Raw genomic sequence first — 25135 nt, 5'->3', positions numbered from 1 at the left:
CCCAATTAGCCCGACGCTTTCCCGCTGATGGTCCGAGGCCACCTGCCCAGTCGCTGCTAGTCTGTCGCCTGCTCAGGGCGCGTCTTCCTTGCGGTCGGCCGCTGGCCTACAGTCGTGGCCCGGCAACGCTCCGAAGCCACGGCCGGCTGTTTGTCAACGTTGCCATCTGGGCCGTCGAACCGGTTCGATAATCTTCAGGAGCACGCGCTCAATGCGCATGTGCCGCGATCGATGTCCTGAGGATGGAGCCCACATTACCACCCAAGGCCGAGCATAGCTTGGAGGCGCTCTGCAGAAACACCAAGTTCACCAGACACCAGATTCAGCTCATGTACAGAAGCTTCAAGCAGGTGAGTGCTCAATTGTACTGCTCAGGCTGCGACAGCCGCGCGCCTCTGTCGGTGCCGATGGCCGGAACGGAGCCTGCGGCGGCGCGCGGTGTCCCTCGCTTGCGTCTTACCGGCCGCTGAAACGTCAGCTTACCGCCAGTTTTACCCAAATACTCGGTGAATGTCAGCGAACTGCAGTTTGTCGCGTCGCTGTAGGACATTAACGACAAAAAAATGGCTATGCATTAAGCGTCATCGGTACATTGTGCGCGCTCTATATCTTCAGAGCAATGACTGCATGCATCGGATGCGTGAACGGAGATGACAGCCTCCTCCCGCATAGAAAAAGTCCGAACTTGCTTGAGGTATGGGAGCTCTTTGGAATGTCATGCTGATTAAGTAGCTGATTAAATACGGGAAAGCGACAAGCACAAGTTCCCGCAATTTACCACCTACTCCGCCGACATGAGCTGTCTCTATCACAATACCACCAGCGTGACGAGGCGTGCCGTTTGACACGTACTCCGCTCTCTCCATTTTGTCATGCGCACAATAGAATATTATCGTTAATCCTGAAATTAGTATGATGACGTTATGTTCCTCTGTGTCTGTCGTTCAACGTTTCCCGCCATAACATTTTAATGGCGGAGGAATATGGGCCGCAACAACGTGGGCACGACATCAAGCTGTCCAGGAGCAACCCGCGCATTGTAGCGCGTGCAACAAGCGCAGCATGTACAAAGCAAATGTCTGAATGACATGGTTCGACGTGGCAGTGAATGACTTGGTGAAGGCATGTGAACATGATCCGTTGACTGTTGCAGGAGTGCCCCACGGGTTTCGTGGAAGAGGACAACTTCAAACACATCTTCGCACAGTTCTTCCCATATGGAAGTAAGTATGCACCATGGTATCGGGTTCGAAAAAAGTGATTCTCAAGAACTTGCCCCTGAAAGCACGGTTACATTAATATGCAATCCAGATAGTTTTTCGGTACGCCGGTACGAGTTCCGTTCGCTGAATCTTGAACGCCGACGTTAACGAAGCGTCCATAGCCAGTTAGATAGTTTGGTTTTTTTCCTTCAAAATTTTAAACAAGTACTTAACTTAACTACTCGCATACCTGTGTGTATAACGACTTACATAAAAGTCACGCACTAAGTGTTTGGCGCCTTCTGACTTTTGCCTATGTATGCGTGCGCGCGTGTTCCCGTGCGTGTGGGCGTTCGTGCTTGTATTGCAAATTCGGTGCACTTTTATTTCCAGAGCACACGAGTAACATTTTCACGCATGCATGTTTCTCAGTGCCACTCATGGTGCATTTGAATCTTCCCAGTAATGTAGGAAAATTAAAAAAAGATAATTATTTGTGAAAGACAAAAAGCGCACTGCACTAATTTGAGCTGTATTCCCCCCCCCTCTTCCCACAAAAAGCTTCGTAACAAAAAAAAACATCACATCGGTAAAAGTAGAAAATGAGAGCCAGCTGTTCCTATATATATATATATATATATATATATATATATATATATATATATATATATATATATATATATATATATATATATATATACTTCTCAGGCTGATACATGCGCCCTGTTAGGTATGTCGCTCGCAGAGTTTGAAAGCGATAGCGTTTGATCACCACTATTTGCACAAGAAAGTATTGAGGACGGCCTTTACCAGGGATTGTTTATAAGCATTGACGAAGCTCATGCGACAACAAGCACAGATGGAAAAAAAGCTGTCTTTTTAATTCTACACGCCATCCGAAAGCATCACGTAGAACGTTCGGCAATGTCCTCCAGCCAGCATGAGCCTTATCTCAGCACTCAGGCGCCACGTGTAAACGCGGCTTATAAAGTGAAACATACGATCAAATATGTAGAGGGCCTGCGCGAAGTATACAATATTATAAATAAAAAGAGACAAGGTAAAGTGCATCAGATAAGATGGGGAAAGTCTCTCTCTCTCTCTCTCTCTCTCTATATATATATATATATATATATATATATATATATATATAATGCTCTCTTTCAAAAAAGAATGCATTTATTGGTTAGCTTCGAAAGACGCAGATGTGGGCGAAAGTGCGATCGCAGAGTCTGGGGGCATGCAGCCCGCTTGAACGTTAGGCGCATACGTTTGCATGGTTCCGCGGTTCCAAAGGCATGGCGGAGCAATGGGATCATAGCTGATGCAGCGAATTTCATAGGTGAAAGCGACAAATGACAAGCACTCGCCGTTTCGACAAACCTTACTTACACCAATAAGACTTAAGTTTCTGGCGTTCAGCGCTTCTCCCGGGAGTTCTTTTGTCTGGTATTTGAGGCCGCTCCTTAAGGCAGGAAAGGGAAAAGGGCGGCGGGAGACGTGATTGACTCCTGTCAGCGTGGAAGCGGGGTTTGATCACAAAACGAGCCCATAATGCAGAAGCAAAGCAATGGCGCTATTTTGTACATGCATGAGTTTATACACACTCCACATTCCTCATGCGAGTCCCGTCGCCGAGTGGCATAGCTTCTTCGTCCACGCAACGATCTTCTCGCTCGTTCCTTCACTCTAACACATGGCTCATCACCTAGAGACCGATTATCCGGTCCTCTGACTTTACACTCGATTTCGCGAAACAACTATTCGGGAGGCCCAAACTTAAACACTTGAACGACTGCTACTCGAAAATGAGAACGCTTCTGAGCAAGCCTACAAGCGCAGGTCCTTCCGACACCAATTGATATTGGCCCACGCTCCCGACTAGACCGAACCGCTCCTCTCCACTCCGGGTAAAAAATACAACCGCACTCCCGCGAAAGGCGCTCTTTCCATCGGGTCTGACGAAGGTATGATTGCACGAGGACCGCTAATATCGCAACCTGTCACGCGGGCGCCGGCCACGGCCTGTAAATAAAGAATTCGATCTCATCCTTGGCCCCGCCGAGAGGGAAGCCATGCGATGTGCGCCGCTCGGGAGCAGCGGGAGCGGGAAAGGGCAGCGCTGTGTTTGTTGTCGCCGGCCTGGAGCCCGGCGGCGGCGGCCAGGGTCGCGTGGATCAATGGCGCGCCGGGAGCAGGCCGCCTCTTTCCGCGCTCGTTTAGGGATTCCTCCTCTCTGCCCGGGATGCAGGCCGTGGCCTTGGCCGCATGCCTGGGTCGCCTTGGGCCCGCGGGGTCAGTTAGGCTTCTCGCGGAACGAAGATTTGCATACGAATGGTTTCTGTGTACGCCCGGCTAAAAGCGGCGACCTTACGGAAGCGCTGCGAAACAAAACGCGACAATCGATTCGGACAAGAAGAAACACTGAGCTACGACAGCTCGTCAACAAAACGACCCTCAAACGCGCGCGCAAAGGCACGCGTCGGGCACACAAAGTTGCGCGACACATGGAATCGCACATCCTATTCTGTCACGATTTAAAGCTATACACGGTGATAGAAAATAATGACGTATACTTCTCGTGCACAAAAAAAGCCAAGAATGCGTAACTGAATTCTCTCTCTCTCTCTCTCTATTATGGGGTTTTACGCCGACGGCGGCGCCAGCTTTCCAGTGGTGGAGTTCGCCTCCAATAGCATGCGCCATTCTGTACATCGTTGACTTACTTCAAATAAACCAATCTGTACGCCAGTAGAAGTTTGAGACGCAATTTCAAGTGTGAGTTGAAGTTTGGAACCTAGAAAGCATTCTTTTTGTTTTTCACGGGTACTTAATGGTAGCTCTATCGAAGTCTATCTTAACAAAATTCATGCTCTGAGATTCACGGGAATTAGTTTGTGCTCGGAGTCAAGACAGCGCCTAACAATAGCAACTCAGTTGCACAGTTAAATGCTATGGTTTCAACACTGAATACGTATACCCTGAGTAATGGTCTGCCCTGAGTATACTACTCAGGGAGTACTTCAATAGCTACTCTTCCGTGGTAAATGGTCATCCAGATCTGATTTTCCATGTAAGCACTTAGCTGTAACGGTTGAAAGGAGAAAGAGCACGCCTGAATCTTGCTGAAGAAAGCTGGTAATCCGAACGTTGTGGAGAAATGCATTGGCGTTACAGTTAATTTTTTATCAAAACGCCTTTTTATGCATTCAAGCACAAATAACTGGAACGCCAATGCAATTCTCCGCAAAGTTCGGGAATTATTATCTCGAAACTGGTGTCCTCCTGAGAGTTCGTTACAAGTGCATCCACCTTGCGAACACCACGTCTAGAATTTGTAAATTGCAATATAGGCCATACATTATTAGTTAAAAACTTAATTAGTGAATTTTTGTTAGTTATTCTGTTACGCATTTAAATTTTTTTTGCTAGTAGTGTCCGCCATTTCGAGTAGACCAGCTCACGAACTAGAATTGTGCTATCTGACACAGGCAACATTTATAATATTTTGAAAGTGTTCGCTGAAACACCTGGTATAGCGAATGTAACATCTGCAAAACTCACGTGGCCGTGGCAACAGATGCGTGTAATTCAATTATAAAGCAGGGCGTTCATTTTCTTTCATCTGAACTCTCGGCCAGTATACACTTTTACGGAACAGTGATATACGTTATTGTTCCGTAATCTTGAAACGTGGCAAAATTAAAAGAAATTTTTAAAAAATCCTTTTAAATTTCTCGCAATTTTTTCGCTTCGTATCATTTTTATGAAATTCGTAAGACGATATTGACGTTTTTTTACACCACAAGTCACGGAAAGAGTGAGAGAGAGAGAAAGATAAAGACGTTCATTAATTGAAAAAAAATTTGCACATATACAAAAAGGCAACGCCAGTGGTTTTTCCTACGAGACGCCTAGATCAGGTGAATTGCATCTCCCCTTAATAGATAGAGCAGCAAGCCGTCGTATATAGCGTTGCGGTGTTCACTGAAATTTAGCGTTCTAAAAGGGACACTCGAGAGCAACACTAAAATCTGTTTCAATGCTGCTACACTAGACTTTCTAAATTATACGTTCCTTAACTTCGCGGAAAATTGTTTATTACAGTAGCCAAGAGTAAAAGCCACTTTATCTTTGTCTTTTAAACTTAGCACCGGTATCTCAGCGCTTGCGCGTCAATTGAATGTCACAGTTTTCAGAGCATTTTCTCGTATTTAGGCCGTTTTGGTGCAGGAAAAGTCGTGGAAACGTTGCTAGGCCCTGTACTTGATTACTTTAAAATGCAGTGTGGACTTTTTTTTTTTTTTGTCCAAATCCATCACGCCATGCGTACCGATGCGGGAACTTGAAGGCGGTGTCGCCGCCGCTCTTCTGCGTTTTCCTGACTTTTACCCAAGTCTCCTCTCCCGGTAAGAGTGGCCGCTCTACCACTGCAGAGGCGCAGTTTAGTAATACAGTTTAATTTAATATTCGCTTCTTAGTCACGTTATGAATGTAACAAATTTCATTGAAATAGGTTTAGAGGCTGCCTAATACGAATTTTTTTTGTTTTTTTGCCATATACGTGAACTTAAACAGCGAAGGCCCGAGCGAAATCTTTATAGAAACTGACATCCAACTACCTTAAAATCCTCGCTTAAATCCTCGCTCAAAGTATAGGCTAGAGAAATTGCTTCTTGGAATCCCTAGATTGCAAGTGCCGCAAAATGCGTGTGCGGTCAGCTTTAAGCAGTTTGTTAAATCATTTCTGGCGATTTCCTCAAAATGACGTCATGAGCATTTCCTTTAAAATGATAATGATGTACACCACTGTCGTGTAAAGACCATATTGCAAGTAATATTGTACTTGACCCTGATTATCCCCACATACTTAAGTACAAGAACTTAGTGTCAGGGCCGGTACATGCACTGGTTTCATGTATATATGATGATGGCGGCGCCCCAATCATATGTTCTGTGCATTGTTTGTAGTAATCGAAATAAGCAACTAGATCTAGGTGCCATAACAAGTTGCGTCGATCTATATATATATATATATATATATATATATATATATATATATATATATATATATATATATATATATATATATATATATATATATATATATATATATATATATATATATTCCAAGGAAAATAGGTAAACTGTTATACGAGTCATTGCATACGTTTATAACAGCATACTTCTATAACAGTAAACCTTTGTACGAATATATCATCGACGAAATAATGCACCAAGAACTAGATCCCCAGAAAAAAAATAAAACGAACAGAACACCGAATAGAACACGATAGCTACAGGCAACGGGGAAAAGACAAGTAACCGATATTGTGATGGTGATGGAGACATTGACAGTTATCAACAGCCGCTGCGGCATCACAGTTCGTGAAAAATGTGGCAACTTGCGAAAGAATTTCGAACACCACCTGCGTTGTGCGACCCATCTTAACGAAGGCTGACTTATATCTCATTGGTACGACGTCTTCACAAATTGATAGTTATAGAAAGAGTGAGAAAGCACTGGGACGGACAGGGAGAACACGCATGAGGTAAAGGAGCGAAAAGATAAGGGGATACGAGGACAATGAGTAATGAAAGTAGACGAGAAGACAACTTGCCGAAAGGTGGGTGCCGAACCCACATCTTTCAGGGCGGAGCAACTCAGGCGATCGCGTTTAAACGTGCGAGTTACGCTGACAAGAGTTGTATACAACATGTCTCCCTCCGACGCCCCCCTCCCTTCATTTCCTCATCACTTTTTTTTTTCAGAGCTCCTGAGCGCTGAGTGAGCCCTAATTGTTGCAGGCGAAACATGGTCACGCACATGTTTCGTGACCTTCCTCGCGTGTCGCACCGCACTGATGCCTCACTTGACAGTCGTTACTTCTACTTAGGAATACATCTACTTAGGACAGGTAGTGACTGCGGGTCCGGATCATGAGACTGAAATAATCAGAAGAATAAGAATGTGCAGGGGTGCGTTTGGCAGGCATTCTCAGATCATGAACAGCAGATTGCCATTATCCCTCAAGAGAAAAGTAAATAACAGCTGTGTCTTACCAGTACTCACGTACGGGGCAGAAACCTGGAGGCTTACGAAAAGGGCTCTACTTAAATTGAGGACGACGCAACGAGCTATGGAAAGAAGAATGATAGGTGTAACGTTAAGGGATAAGAAAAGGGCAGATTGGGTGAGGGAACAAACGCGAGTTAATGACATCTTAGTTGAAATCAAGAAAAAGAAATGGGCATGGGCAGGACACGTAATGAGGAGGGAAGATAACCGATGGTCATTAAAAGTTACGGAATGGATTCCAAGGGAAGGGAAGCGTAGCAGAGGGCGGCAGAAAGTTAGGTGGGCGGATGAGATTAAGAAGTTTGCAGGGACAACATGGCCACAATTAGTACATGACCGGGGTATAGTTGGAGAAGTATGGGAGAGGCCTTTGCCCTGCAGTGGGCGTAACCAGGCTGATGATGATGATGATGATGACTTGTCGCTTCAGGCATAGCTGCGGAGCAGCGAAGGTACACTCCAAACAGCACACTAAAAAAAGTGCGCTCAAACACGCACAAAACTGCGCGCGTCCCACTTCGCCAGAAAGCCCTTCTAACTAAAGCTGGAGCTTGATTTTCGTCCATTTCAGACGCCTGCTCATACGCCCGCTACGTCTTCAAGAGCTTCGACCGGAACAGGAACGGTGCCATCAGCTTCAAGGTGAAGTGCTGGTCCTTTCTCTATAAAGGGGAAATGTATGGTCATCCATGCAGGACAGTGATTTCAGTCTGCCTGATCAGGCTCTTTGGCTCGAATCTTGCCCGGACACTGCACTTTGTAGCCAACTTTAGCCAACTTTTTCTTAGTACCACGGCCTAGCTCGGCGGGTATTCAGTGACCGACAACAGTTTGTCCGCCAACCTATATGCTGGTGGATACCGCCAGGTTAATGCTTGAACAAGCTACGAATGCGCCGTCTTTGGGCGAGATGCGAGCGGGACGGGCCATGCAGCTTGCAAGCAGATGCGAGTTGCTTCCTTATCCGAGCGAAACTTGCAGGACCTGCTCTACTGCCTGTCGCTGCTGTGCTTCGGGAGCGTGCAGGAGAAATTGCGTTGGGCCTTTTCGCTATATGACGTCAACGGCGATGGGTTCATTACGCGCCAGGAGCTCAGGGACGTCGTCTGTTCGGTGTACGCGCTCCTGGGCCGCCGCTCGAGCACGGACGAGAGGGCACTACGCGAACACGTGGACCGCGTATTCCAGGTAAGAGCGCGCTGTAACTTACGAACGCCCCCGCCGCCTTCCCAAATCTACCCACGCAGGGACGAACGTCGCCTCAAACGCTGCGAGGTCAAAAAAGCCGATAACTAGGTATTGCAGGTGCTTTCTGATGGCGATCACAAGATCCTCGATTCGAATGCTTGTGTAGGGCTACTAGTATAACTATCATACTTCACAGGTGCGCGAGGGAGCTACCAAGAAGAGTTTCCCACGCTGCGCAAGCCATTGCTGTCACTGTCAGCAGTGCTTATGAACAAGCCATGCAGTCAAGGGATATGGTACTGTTCATAGTGCAGTGCTCAGTGGGATGCGTTCATATGCCCCTGGTGGCAGTTCTTTAGGCTACCCACAGCTAATTTATGTGCACGCGTTATCTTACCGAGCATACGTGGGAATAATGCACTTTCATTTTTATGGCTGCTTAACCTCATCAAATCTGCTCTGCAGAGAAAACCATCGAGCTCGAAATTTACCCCAAAACAGGCAGTCATGGACAGTAACATCCACAGGGTCATATGCATGTAATTGAGAAAGGAATATACCACCTTCCCCCCACATCTCCCCTGTCTTTCCCAGTCACGTGTGTGCTATACATGAACAATAAAGAAATTTCTCTCCTCTTTCACAGCGAGTCAAAGGGCGCCGTTGCCCACCCTGTGAGCAAGAATTGACTACAGCAGCATGCCAACATGTAAGCTTGGCAAAAGTTGCCTCCCCCACTATACGCCTTGAGGCGTCCATACAGTTTGAAAAGTTCGTTCATGAAGTTCGTAAAGAATCTGCATAAAAGAGGGCGATAATACATGCGTACTGACGTGCGCGTCCCATCGCCATTCTTCACTTTAGAATGGCTAAGTTTTCGTCGGCGGGAGTACGCTGTAAGAGTTGGGGTCGGGCATGTAAAAAGGGGTAGCTGGCCCATGCCGTCATCCGACTCATCCACGCTAAGGACGTTTTTGAAGGGAGGAACGTGTTCTCATGGAGAACGAGGAGTACTGGATTTGTTTACAATATCTACATGAAGAGTCGAGAACGTTATCTCATCAGTCTAGCATGACTGAAGTGAAGCACACCAAGGAGCCGCAAACGTCCGCTTAAGTCCCCTCTGTACTCCCCAGATCCCTAGGCGAGGGAATCAGCTGCTACCCCCCCCCCCCCCCCGGCACCTTTCGTCCAATCGTAGCGTCCAAAGCCGTCGAAGGACCCGCGTTGAGGGGGAAGGTTCACACAATCCCCCTCCCCCCGCATCTTTCTTGAGTGATCACACAGGAAGGAGGAGAGCTTCGTAGACGGAGATTGCTTCGCATGACGCAAGCTGGTGCGTCTTGGTTCCTGGGATGACCCCACAGTTAGCTGGAACGTATGTCAAACGAACGTTGCTATTACCGGAGTCCGCGAGGGAACGCCTTAAAACACCCTTTTCTAGAAGTTTTTCTTGCTCCCATTGGTCCGTGACGGCGACAATGAACGAACAAATGCTCGATCCACCAAATGTGTCTCGCCTTGCTGGAGTCGCTGATCTGTCCGAGAGGGACGCATTGTTAGCTTCAGGAAGCGATTCGTCGCAGTGGAGCAGGACAGGCTAGAAGTTCACTAACCCCCGCTGCAGCCGCTTGCAACAACATGCGCTTTGCAGTTTTGCAACGCTGAGGGAAAAAAAAAAGCATCGAAATTGCGCAGTAGTATGCTCACAGACCTTATTACGGCCGCCATGATGGTGAAAAGTTGTCCGTTAATCCCGTACCCTAGCCTGCACCTGTATCGCTCTGAAAGGTGCGAGCGGGACACAGAGGAGACACTGCTCAAATATAGCCTCCGCAACGTCGCGGGAAAGTTGAAGCATCCGCCGCCGCGATCAAAGCTCACGTGGTACTAACTCGCGGGAAGCAACGAGAAGAAACAGGGATGAAAAGGGAACGATGACACGTAAGCGGCTTGATGTTACACAATAGGCGTCCATCAGTATCGCCCACTGGAAGACTGCTTCGAGCACGGCTCAGTCATCACTTGACTGCAAAGCGTGCCATTTAGCGGCCGCCTTCTCAAAGTTATATACTGCTCCTCCCAGTTGCCTAAGATTTCACTATGTCAGCGCTGTACAGTGCTGATATCGAAGCTATCTCGCTAGTTATTTCTTTTTTTTTTGGAAGTCAGTGTCCTCTGGTGGTCATCAGTTTCTGCAGTGGCGGCAACACTTTTTTTTTCCAGTGGACGAAGACAAGAAGGGAAGATAAATGAGGCTTTGTCTCGTCATTTGTTTCCCCTTACAGGCGCCAGTAAAAGCGTTATGATCAAGTGCTTATTGCATGCGTGCATACACGTGGTAAAGAGGGAACAAAAAAGAGTGTTTCGGCGAAGATGAATTCATTATTAAAGGCAGTGCAGGAAAGAGAATTTACTTTCTCGGCGACGCAGTATATCGCCCCCGGGATTTCAGAAATTATGCGATAATCATTGAACTAGAATACATTGTGCCTCCCTAATAAACTTTCGGTTTTATTCGAATCTATTTTATTTCTTTAGGAAACGCGCTACAATTGTGAAGCCAGCCAGTGCTCAAGATATGCGTGCATAGTATATACATAATGAAGTAAAGCAGCTCGCAAAAAATGGGCATGGATAGAACAAGCGACACACACCACAAGCGCTGCCTCGCAACTGAAGGGTTTGTTGAATCATTCACACAAATATAAACAAGCACACAAGTACACGTAACAGGAGATGCCGCAGCCTTCTAGATCAGCTCAAGTTAGGAAAATATCTGCTCCAGAAAGGTGAATTCATTGTCATGCAAACCAAGTGACGTTCGGCTAACAGTTTTCCTTTTCTCTGCTTATATGACAGGCTTCTATCACTTCCCAGGGAGTGTAATATTCATGCCTAAATAATATTTCAATGCTCGTAAAAAGCGGTGAGCAACTACCGGCAGTGCAAGACTATAGTATATACATCGATAATATGGCACCAGCTGCGAGATATGCGCCGGTAAACTTGCAACGAAACGCATTGGAAACCCATTAAGGATGTACCCTCACGAATGGCGAGACAAAAGCGGTGTGGAACACCAATGTATTTCTTGGCAGGTTTCCGAGACGAATATTTCTAGAGAGGTGGTGTACAGTCTCATGCTTATTCCTAGTATTCACTCAAATATTCGTGGTACACTAGGATGAAGAAAGAATAGTCGAGATAAAGTGCTCCGTTTAAGGAAAAAACCAGTCACAAAAGACAAAGGACAAGAAGAGAGGTTCACACCACAACGACTGGCCTATCAACTGAGCTTTATTAGAAACGGCGTAGTCCCAGCAAGGCCAGCAGAGCATGCGCAACAACACCATCACTAATCACAGAGCATGAAAAGCCAAGTTATCGCACCTATCGTGACCGACCTAGAAAGGCAAATTCTTTTACAAGTAAGCGCACCGAGGTTGTACTAATGCAGCCGTCACCTAATAAACTGATCTAGTACGCTTCCAATCGTTGTGGTGTGAACCTCTCTTCTTGTCCTTTGTCTTTTGTGACTGTTTTTTTTTCCCTTCAACCACGTACCAACTGGCCCGGATTTCAACCCTTCTGCTCCGTTTCCACTCTTATATCTTCATCCCAATGTATGTGCGCTGCGAACATCTTAGTAATGGCGTACCAACAAGCCGAAATTGTCACGACGGTTTCCTGGTATATTTTCTAGCGCAAGCGTTTGGCCTTTTGTGTTTGTATTGTCCTCTGACTTGCAATACTATTGCCATTTACACGTGCTAGAAATGCAGCGGCTGTGCCTGCTGCCGATATGAGTGCTGTAAAAAAGGCGCGGTGCCCGGTCAAGCAAACGTGCGACTGTTGGCTTTCCACCACGCACCCAGCGTCCTTTTTAAAATGCAAAAATAAAGTTGAAGTTTCTTACTAAGTAAATAAATACATATCGCGATGTGGTTTTCTTCAGATAGCAAGAATGTGCTCCTCAATGTACAGGGTGTTTGGACAATATCTTCTTCTTTGGCAACTTCAAACGGGTTTGGCGTACGTGAAATCTGGGTATCTATGTTGACTCTTGGTATTAAAAAAAAAAGAAAGAAAGAAAGAAAGAAACCCTGCCCTTTCGCGCCTCTAGAGCGTCGTAGCGGTTCGCAAAAGGTATCAAGACATAGGTTTGAACGAGAGAAGAAACGAGAATCCGTCGCAGAGTAGGTGAAATTAACTCTACAAGCGTAGTTAGAGCTAATATAATAGGTAAAATTAACCCCATTGCGTCATAGACAGCACTATCTCGAAAATTGGCCAACCTGGCCTCTCGGTTAAAAAAAGAAAGGAAGACAAAGAAAGAAAAGAGAAGAAGAAAAGGAGGCAGGCGTGTCAGCCTAAGTCGACGCGAAAGACAGCATCGACGTATATGCGCGTAAAATAAAAATTTTAACAATGCGAATGAAAACGCTCGACGTATGTGTCTTACACTTAGCCCTATTGAAACAACTGGCCCCAATGTTCCGTTAATAATTTAGTTAATGAATTTTTTTTATTAATCATCGGAAACTCACGTTATTACGACGAAATATGTCCGCCTCGCCTTACAACGCCTTTGCGAAAATGTCAAGTTCGATACGCTCATAGCCGTTTTATTTTTAAAAAATGCATTGTAAAACAAGTAAATAAATCAATAAATAACACATTGTATATGGAGGAACGCATTTTTGGCAACTGAAAAACAAATCACGATATGAATTTACCGCGCACATCGCACTGCCGCCTTTGTCAAAGGTCGTGAGCCAGCACGTCGCTATAGGAATTATTATTGCATAATTAGACCAAGGACTTTCCTCAGGACAAGGCGCAAGGGAGACCGGACGATCCTTAAGTATCCATTTTGGCGTATTCGCAGAAAATGGACGTTAACCAGGACGGTGTCGTCACCATGGACGAGTTCATGGAGATCTGCTCCAAGGTACGCAGTCCAGGAGGTTTTACTTTCCCTTACACTGTGACAATAAGGAGGAGGAGGAGGAGGAGGAGGGGGAGGCATGTTTTAAGGCTTTTTTTAAAGCATGATTGACGCTTTTGCTATGGGCCCACGATTGGGGCTTCGACTGGACCAGGTATACCGTTCCAACCCATCCCCCCTGAACTCCTGCCCCCTTAAAGCGACACGAAACAGCCACATTACAGGGACGTTAAAGGGCCATTCCACGCCAAGTGTCCCACACGCGTGACACTTGGCGTGAAACCACGTGTGAACATGGTTCTACGAGAAACTTAAATGTTATTTTGCTATGTGACGCTGCAGAACTTCGCATGCTAAGCCTACAAAGGTTTGTCTTCAATGTGTGTTATACGCTGCGCCGTGCTCCCATATGGGCTGCAGAATTAAGCGTAATTTTCCTCTCCCAAATCACGAAAAAGAAGAAGGCTTCAATGTGTAGCGATGTTTATTGGCAACTTCGGTCGGAAAAAGGTGCCTTAAGAGCGCAAATGTTTGACGAAAATCTGCCGATTTGAACATTCGTTACTCGCAAAATTACCACGAATTTGCTATTTGTATTATTTTACTTGAATTTCTTAGCGCTGTACTTTACAGCAAAAATTACTTAGTGCCAATACATCGTACGGATTTTCTGAAGAAAAAATAAAAGAAAGACAAACATACCAAAATGTCAGTTTTGATCCACTTTCAGTCCTGATTTTCACAACGATGCAGTCCACGCAAACATGAAAAAAACTGTATTAAACAGGCCTATCTGTTGCCCTTTCATTTTCGTGATTATATCATTTTTATTTTTTTTTTTATTTTTAGGCGAGATGTGAATTTGACCACTGAATCATTCTCGGCGCAGTCCCGTATCACCGCTTCACCGCACAGCGCAATGGCTTCCGTGCTTCAGGGTTTTGTTATAGAGGCTAGAAAGGAACCTTCTAGCCTCTATAGTTTCGTGCTTGACGCAGTCTGCACGCGCCGCATGGTGCTGTAAAGTGAGTTTCCTCAGCACCTGAGGGCTTGACTGTGTTGCCCCAGTTCTAAAAACCATTACAAGCGTTGTATTTGCCTTGTCTTCTATCGCACCTCCCACAGCTTGCCAGAAGCCTAGAGGTAGGACGAGTGCTCACGGAGTTCGATTCTTTTATCGCAGCCCGCCTTTTTCTTTTTTTCTGTCTCAATTTCCGATTGACACGCCTCCCTGAAAAACTTTAGCAAGAACCTCACTGCGCATGTCGGAGTTGTCGTGGAATGTTTATCCCAGACAGTGGCGTAGCCAGAAATTTCGTTCGGGGGGGGGCTCACTTTGCCGCTCGGCCTCCTCCTTACAGCATTAGTCGAGGGATCTATATACACACATATATATATATATATATATATATATATATATATATATATATATATATATATATATATATATATATATATATATATATATATATATATATATATATATATATATATATAATTCAACAGTCTTGTTTACATTTTCGTACATATGCAACGACCAGGGGAAAATCTCAATGACGCTGTCCTTTGTTAGAATGTATTGCGCAGGAGCGAGCAATTGCTCCGAAATTATAGTCGCAACAAAGAGCACATGTAAAAAAGCAGGAGTTCTGCGAAATATACGAGGGCGAGTCAAATGAAAGTGAGCCAATGCGAATATATGATAAACGGGGTACTTTATTTAAAAGTAGTCACCATGAGTATTTAGTCACTTGTCCTACTAACGAGTCGCGTAATTCCGGTCTCATAAAATTCCTTGGGTTGCTGCCTCAAAAATCTGTAAATGACTACACGTCATCTTCCGACACGAATCTGGTTCCCTTGAGCAGTTTTTTTCAAATTTTACCAAATGTGGAAGAGGCAAGGAAACAGGTCTGGGCTGCATGAGGAATGTTGCAACGTTTCCCACTTGAACTTTGCCAGTTTCGTATTAACCACATCAGCGACGTAGGAACGGGCGATGTTGTGAAGCAACATGTTCCCAATGCTCAATTTTCCACGTTGTTTGTTCTTCATTGCGACACGCAGCCGATCCGACCTTTCACAATATCTGAAACGATTTAGAGTCTCTCCAGGTTTAGGAAATTCGATCAATAATGGCCCCTAACGATCTAAAAAGAAGTCAACACTTTTCCGGCAGAAACGACGGCCTTTGTTTTCCTTGGGAGTAGTGAATTCAAATGCTTCCACTGTAAGCTTTGCCGTAGTGTTTCAGGCTAGTAGTAGCGGCACCATGAGTCATCCAGGGTCACAATTGCAGACAAAATGTCGTCACCCTCATCTGGGGTTCTTTGACGTGCACTTAAATCTAAGTACGCGGGTGTTTTCGCATTTCGCCTCGATCGAAATGCAGCCTCCGTGACCGGGATTCGATCCCACGACCTCGTGCTCAGCAGCCCAACACCATAGCCACTGAGCAACCACGGCCTTTTCAATTGTGTTGGGGATGATTGCACGGTGGCTTTGGCCCGGCCATGGATCGTCTTTGTAACTTTCATGTCCTTCTTTGAGCAGTTTGCTACAATGCTTCACAGTGGCCAATGAAACGCAATGTTCAACGCATATGGCAGCCATATGGCGAATAATTTCTTTTGGGGAAACATCTTCATTTGTCAAAAACCTCACGACACCAAGCTTTTCAACTTTTGGAGTGTCCTTTATGTCCCGTAACCCTGTTCAACCCAGTGTATGAGAACATTAAAGAACATTTAACCTCACCTCTGCATGTCACTTGTATATGAGATGCGTATGTGCTACGCGCATGCCTCGAAAATATTGAACCGAACCATTATTGCGCGGGGCGGGTTGTCTCACTTTCATTTGACTCGCCTTCGTACATTAGAAATGCGAAGATACAATCGAATATACATATGTGAAGATACAGCGTGATACAGGGCAAAAATTGGCACTGGAAACGAAGTTCACTGCGCATATACAGAAAAGATGTTTAAATATACGTATAAGTCTCCAATATATCTACGCACCTAAGAAAAAGTCACTATATATAATGCGTCAAACAAGGCAAGTAAACAGGTTGCGCAACCACAGATTCACAGATCACAGCATCCCCCTCTTCCCTCCACTCCCAAATTGTACCGCGTGCGACAGAAGGCGGCGCGTTTCCTCCCCGCTTTTCTCCCTTGCGCACACAAGCGAACGCGTTGCAATCCGTCGAGTCCCCGCAATGCTGGCGAGCGACTATGCATTGTTTCTTTTTCTCGTCTGCTAGCCAGAAAGCGTCCAAAACTCTGCCAGGTGAAAAGGCAGTCGGTCAGAGAAAAACGAACGCGCATCCAAGTGCGCCGCGCGGTTGTCGATGCAGCACGAGAAAAACGCATGCGCTCTGGCTGGATTGGCAGCCCGCGAGTTGCGAGAACACAAAAAAAATAGATGAGAAAGAGGCTTAATGTACCCTCGCGAATAAAAGTCTAGGTAGAAAAATAAATAAGAACTTAGTTACAATGGTGGCTTTAGTGTCTTGACATGGATGCTTTGGCGCAGGTGAAAAAAATTCACATTCTTTTCTGTGACCTGATGGCACAAATGAACCACCACAACGCTTTCTCTCATTGGACCTCGCTGCGTGCTTTGTCAACTTGTCTGATAGTATGGTGATTTGGCTTGTCTCGTTGTATGGCCCGATGTACGACTTCAGAAAGGTCGATGCACCTTTGGCGTCAAATGTTTACAACAGCATTAAACCCACAAAACTGCGGAATCGAAAATCTAAAGCGCGACTTTGGAAATGTCAATGCACCTTTCGCATCAAAATGTTATGAGAACTTTATACCCACAAAGTTTCAGAATTGAAATCCAAGCGCTCGGTAGATTCCGCGGCCTCCACGAAATGCCGAGACGAGCCCGCTCGCCATCAAATCGCCCTTGAAATTTTGTGCTCGGTGGGGCTCCTTGCGTTACGATATGTGACTCCCGATGCATGGGCGTTTCCGCGAAATTCAGCCCGATTTCGCTATGTTCGCGCTAAAATGTCTTTTCGAGCATGAATTCAGGACATTCTAGACAAAATCGAGCATGGTTTCCGGCGCCGGGAGTTGTTTTGGTCGGCGGCGCATGACAGCACGAAAAAATTTCGGGGGGGGCTCAAGCCCCATAAGCCCCCCCTCTGGCTACGCCCCTGATCCCAGATGAAGGTGCAGAGAGCGGTGAAGCAGTGCCGACGAGTTGTCCCTCGCACGGCTGCGACAAAAACCTGGTGACAAGGCGTGCATGGGCAGTTAAGTGGACTCCTGTTACGAGGCAACTAATTCTAATGTCAAATGCAAGACTGCTACAGAATCGTCGTCATGATCACCATTGTTTGCCTAAATCATATACACTGCAGGAAGAACGTCTCTCCTTTCGTTCTCTAAAAAACTCTGTCCTGTGCTTAACGTACCCTGCGAATCTTTTTATTCGACTAGCTTCAGACATCGCAAGTCGAATTTGATTTGCCGAAATTTCCTTTGAAGACAGTTTTCGCAGAGTTACTTTTTTAATTACACACTATATATATATTTTTTTTGTTCGCCGAGAACGATGCCAGTTCGGCAAAGTCAGTGCATGTCGAGAACGATTCCAAATTGAGAAGTTTTCTCGTTTCCTTATTTATAAGGAAGGGCTGCACTAAACCTACTTGCAAGCAAAACGACTTTTTTTTTCTTCTTTCTTGAACTGCGATGATCGGCACCCGAAGCATTGTGATGTCTTTGGGAGGTACTACAGGAAGATAAGGCAAATGTTTACAACGGTTTTTAGGACTGGGCAACACGGACGAGCCCTCAGGTGCTAAGGAAATCGGCGTGAGTCCCATGCTGCGCATGCCGACTGCCTGAAGCACGACAGCCATAGCGGTACGCGCTGAAGTATTAGTAAGGAATTATGCCGAGTGTGGTGCACGGGCCAAATTAGAAAAAAAAAATCGTATGTCGCTTAAAACAAAAATCAAGGTTAAATGATGGCGGGAATGGAACGTCAACCAACAGGCCTGTCTAATGCACTTGGTATCATATTTTTACACTGACCACTCCATTGCGAAAATCGGGGCTGAAAGTGGATCAAAACAGACATTTTCGTATTTGTCATGTGTATGCGCGTTTCCCAGAAAATTCGCACGAAATCCGTACGGCGCAAGAGAATTCTTACTACAAAGTACACCTCTTGGACAGCCAACTAAGTACAGTGAATAAATGAATATTAATTTAGCCAGTAAAAAATGGTAAATTTGGCAGATTTTGGCAAAATTTGGAGCTCTTAAAACTTTTTGCGGACGAAGTTGCTAATAAACACCCCTGTATATTGAAAACAAGCTTTCCTAGGTTAAGGAGGCGAGGTTGTGCAGCGTTGTCCCAAGAAAACAAATTTTCAGGCAACACGTGGTGGTATTTTACCCTGAGCAAACGGTAAATAGCTTTTTTTTTTTTTTTTAACAAGCGAATCTGGGATGGAGGAGCGACACGTCTCGGACGTGTGCAGTATTTCATGACTACACAAAAACTATTTGAGCTGTATTAGTAAATTATGCTGCTACAATACCAAGAAGCCAGCCTTACCACGAGAATACTCTAAGTAAGAAAATATGCAAAAATAATAGATGGGTGGCGACGCTGAAATTCCCGCGCTAGCCTGCCGTCCCGTCATGGATTTTGACGATGCCTGCTAGGTCAAAGTAAATGTTTTATCACTAAAAATGTACTCTATTATATTCTAATGGAATCAGAGAGTGAACATGGAAAATTTCGAGAACTCTCAAAGCGCTACAGCGGCCCAAATACCTGGAAATAATTTCAAACCTATGATGCCACATTAAGGTTTCGGCGCAAAATTCAAGAAATGCAAGTTTTTTTTTTTTTTACTCTTATAGTGATTAGCACCTTACCGCCAACTTATCGATCAGCCTCAATTTAGCTTAGCCTAATGAAGCATCTTCTTCAGACATCGGTGCGCATTTACTTGGCTAAGAAGGAATGTTGCTTAGCCTCGAATTTCGCTCCCGAACTGCAGCGTTGGTACGTTGGTACGTCCCGCATTCTGCACGTTTGGGTAGCTTTTGTTGGAGAAAAAATTTCTATAAATGACTAGGTTAAAAGTCTTTTGTTTCATCAAAGTGCCATGCAATTCTCCTTTGTCGACAAACTATTAACTACCGTGCAGACGCTGTCCAAATCTCGTGACATCACAAGGGGATAGCGCAGGAACTTGAAGCCCATCTTCCGTTTTCTGCGTTTCTGGCTTACCAATTCTTCCGCTTACGGTAAAACTGAGCTTTCTGGTACCTTAATGAGAGCAGCATTCCGGGCAAGTTGGTAATCCATTACTTAAATTACATTATTACATTACATTATATTACTTTCCCCGAAGAAGTGATAATCCCATCCTGTGTTTCCTTTCATGTTCGGTGCACCATTATTCTAGTGCCCGTTTTCTCAAATAAACGTGCGACCAAGCAGCAACTATGTGCTCCTAAAATTTTACAAGGACCAAGAAAATTTCAGATCAACAGATAACCGCAAGAGCGGCGAGATGTGAGCGTGAACAGAAAGATGTGAGTGAACAGAAACGTTCATATTATGGCCAAGATGAAAGGCACTTTAGCGGTCTTTTTTTTTTTCTTTCTAGACTGTACCTATTTTTTTAAAAAAAACGCCTGTGGCAGAAACCGATACTCCTGGACTACTCGAAGAGTCGGACATTACTTGTATGCGAAATCAAAATGCGTAATTCGCAAGCTTTCACTAATTCCGTTTTTAGCTCATTCCTTTCCACCACATATTACAATTACGAATCGTAGCCGTCGAGTTCGCGTGGCGTATCCCCTTGGAACTAATTCTCAGGATGACGCGTTTCCAGATATTTAGAAAGTGTAAGACGAAACACGGGCATTTCAGTTACTCTTGTGCTTCTATGCATTAAGACAGCATTTTCTTAAAAAAAAGTAAGTGGAACAGTGCATATTTACTGCATGCTTGACGGCGCATATCTCTAACTGGCGTCGTCATCAGAATTCGTTCCAAACCGATATGCCTAGCAACATCATCGGCTAAAATTCGTAAACTGCAGTACGTGCCGTACAGTAATCAGTAGGAGACTTAATTAGTGCAATTTTGTTCATTAGTCATGTCCGCCTCTTCGAGTAATCCACGTCAAGTATTAGGATTATGATATCTGCCACCACGCGATGTTTAAAAATTCTGAATAGTCTAGGGGGAAAAAAAAAACCCTACCTGTGTCCGCGCGCGCGCGCATGCGTTAGCGTCTTGCTACGTTTGAGCACAACTTGCAATTACATTTCGATTGCCCTCTTAGGAAGGTGCGGCATCGCTGCTGAAAGCGTTTGCGCTTACGGCGTAACACAAATATAAGAGGTGTTACTGGAACCATTTTCCTCTATAATTTTCCTGCCGAACATCGTTGTTCAAAGAGACGGATAGCCTAGCAGGAAGTCGATGTATTCATCTCCCCTTTCTGCCTTTTTCTGGACTATGCGTTGCAGAATCCCCACTGTTCATAAACCTGGCACTTGCCTAGACTATACAGACGACCTTCATTCGAACCGAACGCTTTGTCAAAACTTACGGCGCCCGTCAATATCCAGCTGCGATGACAATCGTACAACGTGCCATATGCGACGTTAGAAGAAAATAATAATAATGCACAGTATTTCTGTTTCTGAAGAATCTCTTCTTCAGCTTTAGTTAACTTCCACTTGCGTATATTTACTCGGGTAAGCAAACATCTACGCAAGGTGCCCCATAGGAATGCTTCAGACATCGTTTAAGGTGCCCGATTTTGTCTCCCAGGACGACACCATCGCGAAGTCCTTGACTCTTCTGGACACGACGCTGTAGCACTGGTCGTCGAGGGTTTCTTGGTTCTTCTGAGAGCAGAATCAACGAGGAGCTCCCACTCGAAAACTCACCCTTCGCTTTAAGCTTCGCCGTCCAGCGACTCCGCGGGCCACCAAGTTTGGAGCGTACGTCGCATGGTTCCCTGGACAACCTACACGTGCGACTACATGTAAAAGAGTACAAGGCAACGCGCTTTCATGACGAGTATGCTAGTGGGCTCAGTTGCGTATCGTACATTTATGTTCGGTTATCCATAATAGTTTTGCGATAGTGTAGGAGTTACGTGACGATGGGGCCGCAGAGAAAAAAAAAATTATCGAGAATTAATAGGGCGAAGCTTCTTCGTCCGCGGGCCCAGCCCTGCTCAAGCGCAGTAGCCTTTTGATGCAATCACTTTTAAGAGAGGCGCACCGAAAGCTGTCGTGCGTGCTGTGCAACGCGCTTCACGGGAACTCGCACCACGTAATGTCGATACACCGCGGGTGCGCATGTTCAGGCCTGGCCAAAACTGCTGCTGCCGCCGACAAATCTGCAAGGTACAACACGGGCCAGGCTAGTCAACTACGAATCCGCAGTGCAATTCTTCGACAAACGACATTGTTGCGACCAAGTACAGCTTGAGCGCGGGAATACGAACATCGAGCGACCTGCTTTAGAAAGCCGTTGTGCATTTTATTTCCTTCTTACGGCGAGCTAGAGCAGAAGACCGGACATGACTAGTCCGTTAGCTGCACTTTGTTTTCTTTGTTTAGGAGTACTGACACAAAATGCCAAAGCTGAAACACGTCCGTCATTCGATTAATCTGTGCACGTGGATATACACGAACAAGTATACTAACTGCACGTGAAACATTGATATTTTAACTGGACCTTGTGCTCAGTGGCATCGACAAATTTTTTTCGGTAGGTGGGTCACGTGACCAGTGACCCCCTCACCTCTGCTACTGCTTGTGGTCAACAACTTCAAATCGTTCCTCTTTAGGTGTGGTCTGACACAATGCATTCCGCGACGCTAAAGTTTTCGATATGTTTAGCGAATACTAAAAGGCGTTGGCATGCAAGTACGTGCAGGAAGCATAAGTCAGGAGACTAGCTGACGTATGTCCTGCTTTTGCACTGCAACAATAGTACAATGGATAATTACGAACTAGCCCAATTCATCAAGCTCCTAGGACAAGTTGGCATGGGCCGCTTTTCGAAACTAACTCCTCTCTCACTCGAGCCAAATAGCCAATCTATTAACACAGGTGCATACCTTGTCTTCACTTTGTTAAGGGTGGATTTAAGCAGCATTTTATCGCATGTGGAATGAGAAGGAACTTCAAATGAGGTAGAACACGGAAGAAAAACTAGTCGGGTAGAACATGAGTGAGTTCGAAGTGCTTGAAGTCCCCTCCATATGTTTACTTCTGTGTCATGTGCTCCCCATTGCATCCTGTGTGTACAGCAGCTTGTGGTATCATGTGATCACCACCCGTGTTGCGAGCAATTAAAGGAGAGTGTAGCCATTCCTTCCATACTGCACACTGAGGCAAGTGACATTCTGTACCATTGTCCCTGGTTTATTGTGGCGCAAGAAGCATCCAAAATTTTTGTGTCAGTACTCTTTTAACTCTGCAGTTGGCGCTTTCATGTCACATACCGCCCATTACTTCGAGCCCCACCACACTAGCCTTGCTGATGGGGTTAGTCAAAAACAATGCAATGAAAAAAAAGAAAAAGAAAAAAAAGAGCTTTTGCTTATACCAACCTCCACGCATAGCAAGGCTAAATCCTCCAACTGCCCAGGCAAAATGCCCATCTGCTTCCAAACACAGTAATGGGAGGCATTCATTGAACAGTTTAGTGTTCCATGTAAACAGCCAGCAATGGCTTCCAGTCTGCACTTTCAGGCACAACTATACCACAGAGACTGCAAAATGTTGTGTAGCATTGTGCCACTGCTGATACAGTTCGTGCTCACAAGGACAAATGAAAGTGAACTTATACCTCCTCTAGGAGCATTAAACTGACTGACAAATCATTGGTCATACCAGCTTATCAACCACACTACATTTGGGTGGATTATAAGGGGAAGCCAGACTGTTGTGTGCATGTCGGAGTGCAGACACAGTTAGCAAGCAACGCGACGTTCATCCACCCAAAGTTAAAAGCCTTGCCATTAGCCAAACGGACTTCAGATCTGATGCAAGTTCTCTTCATAGACAAGGTGTGCTCTCACGCGGCTGTAGTCCACAATGTGCACAACATTGTGGAGGAGAATGCTTCCTATTTGTGGTGACTGCACGAGGCAGGTTTTCACTACAAGAATGCAGGTGCAGCAGTGGTGCTCATGCATAGGTCGCGTCGTAACTACTTGTGGGGCTGGGCACACGGAGTGCATTTACAGCAAAAACAGTGATCGATGCACTACATTGCTAGCGTCATCACGTCCAGATACTCACATTTACAGGGAGAGTTGAGACGGCAAGCAGGATATGGCAGTCTGTGCCTGCACAAGCCTACAGTGAGCAGGCACATATAGCAAGACAAAAGTCCAAAATTTGGGGATTGTCTGTAGCATTTCTGCGGACTAGTGAAACAGAAGGCTTCCATTAAAAAAAGAAAAGATGGCAAGTTATTCTAGTTTTTGGAAGTGTCACATTATAATAGTGAAGGCTTGGCATAAGTAGTCTTCTGTGCACCTTGCCAGATATTCATATATGTATATATAAACAAAAAATATATGAAGTCCTGCTATTTTTCTTTCACCCAACCCTCTTACTGTGAAGGGGTCCTGCAAATAAACTGCATCTGTCTCACATCCCTTTTCCTTTCCTACCAAGCACATCACCAGGCAACTGACAGAACATCTCTCTTACTAGTGAACTGCATTTCATACAATGCTACAAAACCGTCATCTCTTTGAGAAAGCATGGCTGGCACAATACTCTAATTTATTTTAGAGTGAAAACAAAACACAAATCCTCAAAAATGAGCAGGAAAACAGTGTAACTACTCCCAAAATGGACATAAATCAGGTATAAGAAGATCCTATTTCAGAACGCTATTGAGCTGCTATCCCATTTCAATGCAGCATCAGTACCCCATACCAAAGTATTCTGCACAAAAGCCTGCTTTGTTGGTGAAACAGGGTCAAGCTGAGAGTAATGCAAAAGCAAGCAATGTTCTCTTAAACAAAGGTGTGCTTGCAAGGAAAGAAAAAGAGATGTGAAGGCAAGGCCAACTATAAGGCCAATCTGACTGTTTTCCAAGACACCTGTGTACAGAGTAGGGCCCTGCCAAGGTCCACCAGTATTAACTGGGACTGTGCTGTACTGGCACAGTATAGCTTGCCAGGTAGCTATAGCATTAACATTTCAGGTTGTTGTGCCTAGCCAGAGAAAAAGCGTGACAATTTAAGAGATAGCACGCATATTTTAGAGGTGTTGTACGTCAAAGTGGAAATTCAATGCCAACAAATTCTACTATGTAGAGGGGACATGTGCTTTCAGAGGTGAGATTTAGTGTAACACCTTTCTGCTGGGAAAGGAATGAAAGTGCGAGGGCAGGAAACAAGCAAAGGAACGTCAGGTTTGGGGCCGATGTGAGTGTCGTGCACAGGCCCAGCATCTGCACCAGAGCAGGCGAGTTCCAGTAGGCAATCAGAGAGCAAGAGTGTCGCAGACAGAACTCAGGCACAGAGGCCGTTGCAGCAGCCTGTTGCCTGCAGGGGCAACACTCCAGCAGGACCAGGCAATTGCATGCGGAGACAGTGCTTTTTTATATGAGTTCAAAGTTTATCAAACCTTTGCATCAGAGGCAACAGCTCTACCTGTTTGCTGCCGTATGC

The 25135-nt window shown here is 45.3% G+C and overlaps 1 protein-coding gene across 3 annotated transcripts; it reads left to right on the top strand.

Annotated features, from left to right (window-relative positions):
• The first annotated feature begins 6 nt into the window (after positions 1-6).
• LOC135907940 (A-type potassium channel modulatory protein KCNIP1-like) lies at positions 7-23911 on the top strand. Of its 3 annotated transcripts, XM_070531143.1 has the most exons (7): positions 7-350; positions 1154-1223; positions 7853-7923; positions 8263-8469; positions 9116-9178; positions 13361-13423; positions 21256-23911. In XM_070531143.1, the coding sequence occupies exons 1-7, from the start codon at positions 243-245 to the stop codon at positions 21301-21303; spliced, it is 630 nt and encodes a 209-aa protein (XP_070387244.1). In that variant the 5' UTR covers positions 7-242; the 3' UTR covers positions 21304-23911. The 3 variants fall into 3 exon arrangements, with proteins under 3 accessions (XP_070387244.1, XP_065295815.1, XP_070387245.1); XM_065439743.1 differs by lacking the exon at positions 9116-9178; XM_070531144.1 differs by lacking the exons at positions 9116-9178; positions 13361-13423.
• Positions 23912-25135: the final 1224 nt, after the last annotated feature.

Source organism: Dermacentor albipictus, chromosome 1 (assembly GCF_038994185.2).
Source record: "Dermacentor albipictus isolate Rhodes 1998 colony chromosome 1, USDA_Dalb.pri_finalv2, whole genome shotgun sequence".
NCBI lineage: Eukaryota > Metazoa > Arthropoda > Arachnida > Ixodida > Ixodidae > Dermacentor > Dermacentor albipictus.
This window is presented reverse-complemented; position numbering and strand designations above follow the sequence as displayed.